The 12,500-nt window shown below is 40.7% G+C and overlaps 1 protein-coding gene across 2 annotated transcripts in view; it reads left to right on the top strand.

Annotated features, from left to right (window-relative positions):
* The window catches only part of LOC138030101 (uncharacterized), a 239,501-nt gene that overhangs the window by 195,700 nt on the left and 31,301 nt on the right, over positions 1-12,500 (top strand). For both annotated transcript variants that reach the window (XM_068877971.1, XM_068877970.1), the window contains one exon: positions 5,263-5,325. In XM_068877971.1, the coding sequence (XP_068734072.1) occupies positions 5,263-5,325 (63 nt within the window). The remainder of the gene's footprint in view (positions 1-5,262; positions 5,326-12,500) is intronic.

Here is a 12,500-nt window from a genome sequence, read left to right as displayed (position 1 = left end):
ACAATGGAATCTTCTTACCACAGGCTAACAGCAACTTATCATCTTTAATACAGGCCTTAACTTCTTCATCAGTAGGTTTATCCTCAGGTGGTTGAACTAAACAACTGGCACTCACTTGACCACGCTGCACAGGGTTACCATCCTTACTTTGTCCTCCTGATCTGCGTCCACCTGTTCGACAGTTTCTAGCTTCATGTCCCTGCTTGCCACACAGAAAACACTTCTTTGTTAGGGTTGGGCAGTTGACAGCTTTATGACCTCGGGTGTTGTACTTAAAGCAATGCAGAGCTGGTGGATTAATCTGCATGTTCTTGGCTTCGACTCTCTCAGGCTGTACTATGTACTATGTACTGTGCTTTCTGCCCGCTGAGCTGAACAGATGTTTACATGAGCCTCCAAGTACTGGTCAGCGATCTTCGCAATCTTTGCTAGAGTTTCAGGTGCTCTTTCTCGCAGGTGAATTGCCAAATCCTTAGGGCAAGAGTCAATAAATTGTTCTTTCACGATCAAGTCCTTAAGACCATCAAAGGTTCGCGCAGTATTCGAAAGCTCTAGCCACCGTAACAGGTATGTGTCCAGTCGCACAATAAACTGCTCCTGACTTTCGTCTCCTTCTGGTTTGGATGCTCGAAATTTTCGACGATAGCCGTCTTCGGTAAGGGGATATCTGTTGATTAACGCAATCTTTACCTTGTCATAATCCTTAGCTGCGTCCTCCGATAGACGTGAATACACTTGTAGTGCCCGTCCAGACGACAGAGCACTGAGCTTCGATGCCCATCCATCTTTTTTCCACTTAGCTGTCCCGGCAAATCTCTCGAACCTCTGCAAATACGCGTCCAAATCGTCTTTACCATCAATAAACGAGGGGAGTTTAGGTGCCTTAGCCCGGTCCTCTCTCACTTCAGTACGTCCGTCAGCATTCTCCACAGCCAAACGTGCAATCTCCAGCTCATGTTCTCTTTTTGACGCTTCAATAGCCTCTTCCTGTTTCAACAGCTCGGCTTCCATCTCCAATTTTCTTAGTTCGCGTTCTTGTCGCCTAGTTTCTCTCTCTTCGTCGTCTCTTCTGCGCCTTTCCTCTTTCTCTTCCTCTTCCTTCTTTTATCCTCCTCAAGCATTCGACATCTCTCTTCTCTTTCTTCTTGTAATTGCCTCTTTTTTTCCTCTCTTTCTTCCTGTTCCCTTCTTCGTTCTTCTTTAAATTGTCTGCGTTTCTCTTCTTTTTCCTCCTCTTCACTTCTTCTTTCCTGTTCTAGTTGTCTGCGTTTTTCTTCTTTTTCTTCCTGTTCCCTTCTTTTTTCTTCCTCTTCCCTCCTTCTTTCTTGTTCTAACTTTTGTTGCTTCTCTACAAACTTGAGCAGCTTTTCTCCCTCCAATCCGAACTTTCTCCAATCTGCAAAAGCTTTTCCATTTCCATAGCAGTATTTCACAGCACAAGCACAGTATACTCTCGTACAGTTCTTCTTACTTTTTCTGTATCTTCTTTTTGAATTGTCCTTTCCTGGTTTCTGTAGTCAGCAAACAAATGAATTCCTCTCCCGGACAGGCGCCCAATGTTACGAGTTCGAATCTTTTGAGGAAAGGTAGCTTGCAAACTAAACTGAACGCAGGGTTGTCGGAACAACAACAAGAGGATTTACTCCAAAATGAACGTAGTTTCCACGAAGTAAAACTCTGAACAACACGTATTCGACAAACTTACACGGCCTCCGCCAACTTGAATTAACACAGCTTTTGTCACACTTGACTAAACACGGTTAACGCCAACTCTCTTCGCTTGTGAAAAACTAGTTAGAAAAACACTCCGCTTGGACTCGTCTACTTATATACTCTGACAATAAACTTCTAGAACTTTCTAAAATAGTAATCACTCTAATTATAGAAAGATTACAAAAGACACAGATTTAGAAACGCATGAACCTAAAAATAAGCAAACTACGAACTCTCGCGAAGCTTCTAGACAGTAACGCTAGTCACGCAATGCTATTTTTCATAACAGGGTGCCGATTTGAAAGATGAATTTTTGTTCCAGATTCTTGCGGCTTTCCGTCATACCTAGATGTAGGGAAAGGCCGCAGATAGCCATGTGTTTTTTGGAGTGGTTAGGCAGATTAAAATGGCGAGCGACTGGCTTGGATGCATCCTTGTCATTCTTCTCAACATCTCGAAGGTGTTCGCGGAATCGGTCACCTAGTCGTCTACCTGTCTCAGCAATGTATAATTTATTGCATAACGTGCAGGTTATGCAATAAATGACATTTGCGGAGGTACATGTGAAACGATTGGTGATCTTAACAGATCGCTTAGGTCCCGATATCTTGCTAGTGTTAACAATGAAAAGACAAGTTTTGCATCGTGAGCGCGCGCATTTGAAAGTGCCGGGTTGCTCGTTAGTTTTGAGCGCGCTTCTAACTAAAAAGTTGCCTATGTTTTTGTCGCGTTTGAATGAAATAAGTGGAGGTTGCGAAAAGAGTCTACTAGTTTCGGGATCAAATGCTCCTCCGCCTTGCCGAACTAGTTTTAATGCTTAACTGTTTTTCATGCGCCGGCAACTATTACAAACAAATTAATGGTGTAGCGATGGGCACAAGAATGGGACCTAGCTATGCCAATCTTTTTGTAGGATATGTTGAACACCAATTTTTTAATCAGTACAACGGCCCCAAACCTGAACTCTACGGCTGTTACATCGACGACTGCATCGGCGCTATTTCATCCGGCAGAGAAGAACTCGATCAATTTATAACCTCTGTCAACTCTTTTCATCCGGCTCTTAAATATACCTTGGAAATTTCGGAAACTTCATTGGCTTTTCTAGATATCAAAGTTTCTATTAGAGGCAACGTGCTATGTACTAGTGTGCCCTACAAACCTACTGATTCACACAGTTATTTGTTGTATTCATCGACACATCCATCACATGTCAAGAACTCCATCCCTTACTCTCAATTTCTTAGACTTCGACGTCTATGTAGTGATGACTCCGGTTTTTCCAGCAAATCAGAGGAGATGTGCCAGTTCTTCAAAAAACGTGGTTATCCTGTTTCTGTGGTCAAAGTGGGCCATCATCGCACCCAACAATTTGATCAACAGTCAGCACTACAAACGTCACAAAAAGATAACAATGACAGAATTCCATTCACCCTCTTTTTCTATCCTCATAATCACGCAGTCAAAAGCATCATTCTTAGTAATTTTAAATTACTCCAAAATGATCCCGAGACTAGTAGAATCTTTTCGCAACCTCCACTTATTTCATTCAAACGCGACAAAAACGTAGGCAACTTTTTAGTTAGAAGCGCGCTCAAAACTAACGAGCAACCCGGCACTTTCAAATGCGCGCGCTCACGATGCAAAACTTGTCTTTTCATTGTTAACACTAGCAAGATATCGGGACCTAAGCGATCTGTTAAGATCACCGATCGTTTCACATGTACCTCCGCAAATGTCATTTATTGCATAACCTGCACGTTATGCAATAAATTATACATTGCTGAGACAGGTAGACGTCTAGGTGACCTATTCTGTGAACATCTTAGAGATTTTGAGAAGAATTACTAGGATGCATCCAAGCTAGTCGCTCGCAATTTTAATCTGCCTAACCACTACAAATAACACTTGGCTATATGAGGCCTTTCCCTACATCTAGGTACGACAGAAAGGCACAAGAATCTGGAACAAAAATTCATCTTTCAAATCGGCACCCTTAATCCTCACGGCATTAACGAACGCTTTTCATTTAACTAATATATTCCTATTTTTCACGTTGCCATGTTACCACCAATAGCGTAGCTCCTACTCTACTATAAAAACTACATGTAACCCATAATCCCTCGATTCGCTCTGACGAAGGGCTAACGCTCGAAACGTCAGCTTTTAGAATCTCTGGATGGTGGCCAATTTACGTTATCAACTCAGTTGATAAAAGCAAATATTTGTACACGACGTCCCCACCAACGCAGCACCACAGTTTCTTTAGAAACTACCCCTTCATTCATGGCTTATTATTAAAACTGGTGTATTTTGATAAAATCATTGGCTCTGAAAGTATGAGAAAATGTGGGTACTTCTCTGCCAAAAAATTAATATTGTTTCACCATCAATCTACAGGAGTGATTGAAGTCCATATAATTTTGGAAAAAACTCTAATCCACAACTGTATATATAAATAACTTTATTCATTACCTCTCTTCGGATCAGTGATCACATTGTGAAACAACCACATTTTTAATTATCATTATAATATGAGTAGTCTAATCCGTGAGTCTTGATGAAAAATAAGAAGTGATGCATATCGACAGACACAAATCACTCATCATTATAATCAATAAAACCTACGAAATAATGACGAAGAAGATCCTTTTATTTCATCAACTGAGCACCCATTTTGCTGTTCTTGTTGAAATGAGATGCCCGAAAAAACGTCTGGGATACTATTTATTCCTCCTCAGTTCAAGGCGTTCCAATAGAAGTGATCGTGTGCGGCTTGGATTTAGGTGTTTTTTTTTTAGTTTCAATTTCAACTGGAAGTTTTGAAGAGTTCTTTATAATATTATAGCATGAGAAACGATGAAGGCTAGCATTATGCAGTCGAAACTTAGTGATTTAAGGGAGATTTGTACTTATAGTTTATAGTGATGAACAAAACCTCGAAACAACCTCATCCTGAATACAAGTCTGACAAGTGTGAATGCGAAGTACACTGTAAGCAGCAGATATTGTGTCGTAGGCAGCCAAATAGCTGGCTGCTGGCACATCTTGACTGGGCTAACTAAGGTTTCTTTTATATTTTCAATTTATTTCTATTAAAGTGTACAGCTTTCACTGTATGTATACATGTACATAATTATATTATTTTGCAGGACGTGGTCAATGGTACTACTCTAGTACGTATGTCTCTGCTTAGCCAAAAGTGCATATATATTTTTCTTTTTAGATTGTGCTGGTATAGAATGGAAGGAGCCTCTTCCAACCCAGACCATATCATCTCCAGAAGTAGGTGACCCAGAGGAACACCTCAGCAGCACTAGCCTTCTTGAAGGAACCATTAATGCATCGCTTACCTGGCAATTCACTTTATCAGATTTACCCTTTCTTGTCTTAACTTTAAAATTCAATGACACCCGCATTGGAGGATCGTTGCAAATATCAGATAATTTTAAAGACAAATATGCCATCAACTGGATTCCTTCTGAAAGAATCACTCTGATTATCTTTGATGTTACAACTGAGGTAATGGCATATTTGCTTGCGAAGTTGGAGCACAGAGCCCGCAAGGAGGCCTTGTAACATTTAAGAGCAAAAACCAAGTGGATGTCATTGGTGAGCATAATGTGCACTGTTTGTTTAATTCTTAAATTATTATAATATATTGTTTCAAATTTGTGTTTGACTGGAAATCTACAAAACATACATGTACAGTACTTAAGCTCATTGTTATTGTTCTCACAGGTAGATGTACACAAAGGATTAATGCATGAGAATCTGGTACATCAATCTGAGTTAACAATAAAATACATGTATGGTCCTCTAGCAGTCTACAATGTAAATAGCAGAAGTTAGGGCATCGTGCGTGCATTTTTTACTTTGGTGCCAGAATGCAAAATGGCTAGACACCACTGACAAATGCAGTCTAAAAAAGACATAAATGACGAGAACTTGCAGTTATTAATTAATGAATCAAAGTAAAATTGGTCTCAGTATGTATATTAAAAAGTTGACATTTCGAGCATTAGTCTTTCATGAGAGTGAACTAAGCGGGGTGGCTCTTAACTACATGTACAGAAAGACAATGGTTGCTAAGAGAGATTTTCAGTCAAGAGCCCTACAAGAAGGTTGCATGGGTGGTTCTTTGAAGTTCATGTACATGTAACCCTTTTAGTAGAAATCTGACATCACTTCAATCAGAAGGCACTTGCGCAACTACAGTAGTCCCAGTCCTCTGCGTTGCGTTTCAGTGAAAAACATGTAAAAACTCTCCGGAAACGAAAGGAAGAGGCTGTTTTATCACTGGTTAAGGATGGTGCCTACTATTGTTATTGCGCAGACATTCTGCGCATCTCCAGATACTCGGGTTTCCTATCGCCGATGCTTACTAATACAGTGTACAGGGATATTTTTGTGCGGTTTAAAACTATCCGGAGAAAGTAGATCTTAGTAAGTACTCTTGGTATCCAAAAAGAAAATTGGGGTTAACCATGCATTTTTGAGAGATCCTTACATGTGTAAGCTTCAATTTGAGAAAGAATGCTCTTCACTGCTTTGTATTTTAAAACTCTTTACAAACATTATGCATCTGACAGTGTGAATTATCTTTGAAAAATGCGTTACTACCCCCAATTTCTTTTTGGATTTCAATAACACTTGTTAAGATCTACATTTCATGCATAATCATAAACCGGGGCAAAAATACCTTTAATAAGTATAGGCACAGTCCTTATTTAAGAACCATTCCATCATGTTTTGTAAACTGTAGCATGGAATTTCTATTACTTGGGTACCATAATTATGGCAGTCCAGTCAGGAAATGAGTTCATTCTGTTTCTTTTCCTTTTTTTTTTATAATTTTATTTTGCTTGTGTGGGAAATCAGAAAAGTTGGGCATTAGGGTTTTTCCTGTCACTCCTCCTTCATTTCTTAAACTGGTTCCTGGTTAACCCAATTTACAGTATTGCTACGACTTTATACTAGTTAGTGCAAAGTTGTTTGTAAACATTACTCATTAACGCAACGATTTTTTCAACAATGTCTCCCTTTAATCTAACCCAAAAATCATTCAGAGATACATGTACATGTAGTAAAAAAAACTTCATATTTTTTTTTTATTAACTATTTCCTTTGCTTTGTCAGCATTATGATTTGCGATAATTCAGGTTCACATGTTTGCAAGTTTGTTTTTGCATCATACACCGTAGATGTTTAGATTTTCAGTATTGTCTTTGTGCCTAGAGTCTTCTGTGCATGTTGTAGTGTAGGTGATCCACATAGGTACCCCCCTTAGGAAGGTAGTCACGTGACAATGGTGCAATAAGCATGTGCTGAGTGTTGTGTTGATTAAAAAGAAAGATCAAAATGTTTTATTATGGAATTGTGGCGTTACATTGGTGGCGACGGTGAACAAAATGAACTTTACATACCCCTAGAGATATTTTGATGGTTTGTGCAAGCGAATATCATCATTTTGTGTGGTTCTGTGTGGAAATTTTACTTGTTTGTTTGCTTTTGTGGTTTCGGCGGTCTTCAGTGGCGGAAAAAATCAATCGTGCTCATGGATTCAGGATTCAAAGAAATGAGTGGTTCGATGCCAACTAACTCTTTTAAGCCGGAGAACCTGTTTACACAAGCGTCTGATTCATCTCCGGACCTGTCAGTAAATTATTTTGGAAGTTCAACTCTGCATCCCAGAACGAATTGGGTAATTTTCCAACTGATTTGTTTACACACCACCGGAAGTTTCTCAAACCTGTTAAAAATGCTGCGGATTATGATGGTACTCAGTCGTTACGAGATTATTTGAAACACTTTGAGCGTTGCTCTGTTGTTAATGGTTCGAACAAAGAAGAAGCTGCTGTTTTCTTGGCCGCAAGCGTTCGCGGCGAAGTTCAAAAGGTGATAAATGGCATGTTCAACAGTGACTGTTGAAATTACGCGAAGATTGTTGACAAATTGGAACTTCGGTTTGGTGTTGAAAAACAGCGCGAGTTACACCAGGCACGTTTGCACAACCAAGAAGCTCTCCAAAGGTTTGCTCTATTGATGAAGTTCAAAGTGAGCCTGATTTGTTTCAAGCTCAGTTTGAAATGTTACGGTCTGACCTTCAAGCACAACAACAATGCCAGGAGACTCAGCTAGTTGTTCTCCAACAGCTAGTTCAGCAGTTACAGGAGCTCTCCCAGTTAATGTCTGTGAACACCTCTGGAAGCCAGCGACGCCCACCACGTTCTGTCAGTCGAAATGGTCCATGCTGGGATTGCAAGGAATTTGGCCATTACCTTCGTAACTGCTCAGCACGCAAGTCACATGAGCAAGATAATTTGGGCTCAGGAAATGCCAGCATGGTGTCACCCAAGGGCCAAGGGGATGCCTGAGTGAGAGTGATATTGGCCCTACTACTGTCCCTAAGAAGGATATGACTTATCTCAATGTGTCGATGGAAGCTAGGTCACAAGTTGGTAATAAAGTGCAAGGCCTTTATTTGCCAGGTTTTATTGGTGGAACTCGTACTATGGGGTTGATAGACACTAGTGCTGCTCGTTCAATTTTGTCCTTCAAGATTTATAATTCTCTTCCTGCTAGTGCCAAGTTCAGTTTGCATTCAAATAATTATGCGATTGCTCTTGCTGATGGTCAGCAAGCAAAAACACATGGTCTAGGACATGTTGTGGTGCACCTGGGTACTAAAGAGTTTCATATGCATGTGATTGTGGCTGAGGTTGAAGATTAGGGCATTCTGGGTATGGACTTCCTGTCACAAGTTGATTCGCATATCAACATTGTAAAAAACCAAGTGTCAATTAATAGAGAAGTGTTTGAGTGTTCTCAGATTTCAAGAACGAGCCCCTTAGTTCAAGATGTATGGTACGACGGTCCACAATTATTGATCCTAACACTGAGATGATTGTTCCAGTCACCATTCACAAGCGCTCTAATAACTTAAATCCGAAGGCATCTCCGTGTGCAATGGTTGGAGCCTTGCCTCACTTCACATTCACAACAAAAGGGCCTCCATGTTGCAAGGACTCTGGTGGATGTTTGAAGAGGACAGAGAGGTCCCTTTATGTGTTTTCAATGTTTCCAACGAAGCTTACCACTTAGCTGCTGAGACTGTGGTTGCCCTGGCTAAGCCAGTTATTGATGCCACTTTCCTGCAGCTTTATGAGGAGAATAACGAGAGTATTATGGGCCAAGCCAGAGTAATAACTCAGCATGTACAGTACCGCTCAGAATTAACCTAACATGGAACGTGTTCGCGAACGCGATCAGAACGAAACTTGAACAAGAAATGAAGCAGCAACAGAACGGATATGGAACGGGGGCAGAACGGATATGGAACAAACAAGTTCTCTTTAACCTATTCTCTAGAACACGTTCTCATCTACAGGAACGCGTTCTAGAGAACGTCCCCGCTTAGCGAGATTTACGTGTACTTTTGTGAAGTCCACATTTGTTAGCATTAGGCGCGTGTCGCTTGACACCCGGCCCGGTTAAAAAAGGGATTGGTATTCAAGCCGCTAAATTAAGCGCTTGATTTTAAGACTACAATTGGGAAACTGTAATAATCTGAAAACGGAGATGGAAAGTACATTTCATGTGCATTTAGCTGGTAAAGAGAAAGCTTCAAAATATCTTTCTGTTTTCAATTAAGAACAAAACAAAAAAACCCGCACTTCAAATCAGCGAGAAAAACAGCTGCAGTGAACGGGATTGAGATGTTAGTGTAAATATTTTCTTTTTCTCAATATGGCCAAAGAGGCTTGAAAATTTACGTACACATTAGTTGGATAATACCGTTCATCCACAGAAAATGAGTACTTTTAGAGTTGTAGAACCAGAACTAGCGTTACGCGACTAGTTTTCGCACTAAATTTTTAACCATCATGCCAAAAATAAATTTATCGTTTGATCTGTGGTTTGGTTCGTTTGGTTTGAATCGTTTGTAAAACACTGGGCTTCCTTCACTTTAATCGTTCCTTTAAGATATTTCTTTTGTACATAACCGAAAATACACGTTAAAATTCCACTAGCCGTGAAATGCGCGCAAACAAAACAACTGGCTCGTTCTGCTTCACTAAACAAGTTTGGTTGCCTAGCATGTGACAATTTTTACTCAATATGTGACTAATTCTCTCACGCAAAGTACAAAGTTTAAACCCTCGAAACCTTTAAAACGCGTTAAACCTTTCTTAGACATCGAGAAAACTCGCACTACCCCAATTCACCCCCAATCCGGTGGACAGATGGAACGCTTCAATAGGTCCCTCATTGACATGTTGCGTGGGAAGATTAAGGAAGATCAGAAGGACTGGGATCTTCAGTTGCCAGCTTGCATGATGGCCTACCGAGGTGCTGTTCATGAGTCAACAGGGGTTTCGTCTAATCTCTTAATGCTGGGTAGAGAACTGGAAGTTCCTTTGGATGCCATAACCGAGGCACCTCCTGATGCACCACCACTCAAGACTGACTACACCCAAGCTGTTCAAAAGAGATTGGCCAGTGCTCATGATTTGGCTAGATGACATTTGAGCAAGGCAGCCATGCGCCAGAAACGGAGCTATGACAAATGCCTTGCTGGCAGACCATTTGTTATTGGTGATTCTGTTTGTCTGCACAATGTTCGGAGAAAGAAAGGGAGAAATTCCAAACTTGACTGCCCTTGGGAGGGGCCTTATTTGGTAATATCAGCAGGGCTCGAAATTGCGACCAATACAGTCGCATTTGCAACTACTGTAAATTTTTCCCTTTGCGACTAAAATATCTGAGAAGTCGCAAATTTGCAACTTGTTGTCACCTTCGCTCTTTCGAAACCAAGGGGTTAGCAGTTGCCACTTTTGCTGCTACTTTCGCTAATTTAAAAAAATAATTAAATAAATTAGTATTTTATTGACAACATTGTTTTGTTTCTCGCTGTGAATTTTCTCTGATAGCGTAATTGTAGAGTAATTTAGCTGCAATGTTACGTGCACAGCTTCATTCGCCATCATTTGCCATCACTCGCGATCATTCGCCATCTTTCGCGATCATTCGCCATTTTCAGCGGTTTCATTACACACAAGTCATGGCTTCTGATAGGATGCGGAAAAAAATTAAAGATTACGCGGAAATTATTGGCCTTATTATGCGGAAACATGCGTTGATTATGCGGATATTACACCGGATTATGTGGAAATTTAAACAAGTTGTAAAACTAATAATTAGGCCCGTCCAATATATTTACATCCGTGCGGTAAATCCGTAATCGAAATTGCAACCAATACAATCGCATTTGTGACTGAATTTTGCCCTTTGCGATTAAATTATCTGGAGGAGTCACCAATTTGCGACCAGTTTTCACCGTTGAAATAAAAGCAGTTGGCATTTTGCCGAAACTTTTGCTAGTAAGAATAGATAAAGCGATAAAAAATTATTTTGGTTCTTGTCATGAATTTTGTTTCAATTTGGAGCAAAATTGTAATATCTTTGGAGCGCGATCCATTCCCTGGATCATTGACTTAGTTTCTTATCAGTCACGTCATTTGCTGAAGTGTAACTGTTTCTCGTCCAATGGAAAGCATTGTAGTGTCCAGGCTCATTGGCGAAAAAATGCGCGGAAACTGCTTACGATCTTTCTTACGAACTTTAACCTTGCGAACGAAATGGTGTGTTTTCTTCAATGTTCAGGAAAATAAGAGTTTCAAAACAGTCATGCAATTTCTTCGGCTTTTATGTTTTTGAGGATGTTAAGGAGCTGCTTTATCACTAATATTAGGTATTTCTTCTGTTTTTTGCGGAAAATATCGGAATTGTGCGGAAAATATCGGAAATATGCGGAAGATGCGGATTTCAGTGAATTATGTGGATCCGCATCGCCGCATCCTGTCAGATGCCATGACAAGTATTGCGGACTCATATTTTTTGCTAAACCGCTGACAACACAATGCAGCGTGGCGATTTTGCGACTAAAATTTGCGAAATTGCGACTAAATTTTCGTATTTTGTCGCAAAATTGCAACTGGATTTTTTCGTTAATTTCGAGCCCTGAATCAGTGTTGTCTGATGTGTACTGAATCCAGAAGAGCAGGAAGGCCAAGCCGAAGGTTATTCATTCAGACCGATTAAAGCCTTACCTGGGACCCCCACTGGAGAGATGAATTCCAAGAGGGCAGACGCAGTTATCAAAGCCGAGAGTAGAGGAAAGAGAGGCATCAGATGTAGATTCTCCAGTGTTTGTTGAAGACGGACAGTCAGCTCCGGTTAACAAGAGAGAGGGAGTTGAACTTGTCGAAACAGAATCAACGGGGGCAGAAGAGGATGATGTTACTCCTGGATCTCAGAATGCTGACTGCATTGGGATAGATAACAGTGACCAGCCTGATGAAGTGAGGGAACCTGAACCTCACGCGGATTTGCCAACTTCTACTCCGGATGACAGTTACCCAGATGTCAGCCATCAAACGGTGGGGTTGCCTGTACAAGTCGTACCTGAAGCAGTTTCCAGTGTTCGTGGAAGACCATCCAGGCAACGAAAGCCACCAAGTCGGTATGGAACTTGGGTGGATGGTTAATCTGATTGGTCAGTAATGCTTGGGGACTGATGGACATTGCCGACCAGGCGAAGCAACTAAACAAGTTTGAACGTTTAACTGTCGCGTGTTTCCTGAGAACTGTGGACATTGTCATGTTAATTAACGAACAGTCGTTAGAGACTCAGTCAGTTGTGTCAATTTGAAGTTGTTTTAAGTTTTGCACAGTGGACCAGCACTGGGACAGTGTTCATAAATGGGGGAGTAGTGTAGCGTATG

This window comes from Montipora capricornis, chromosome 13, assembly GCF_036669925.1.
Source record: "Montipora capricornis isolate CH-2021 chromosome 13, ASM3666992v2, whole genome shotgun sequence".
NCBI classification, from domain to species: Eukaryota; Metazoa; Cnidaria; class Anthozoa; order Scleractinia; family Acroporidae; genus Montipora; species Montipora capricornis.
Note: the sequence above shows the minus strand (reverse complement) of the source record. Positions and strands in the feature narration are given on the sequence as shown.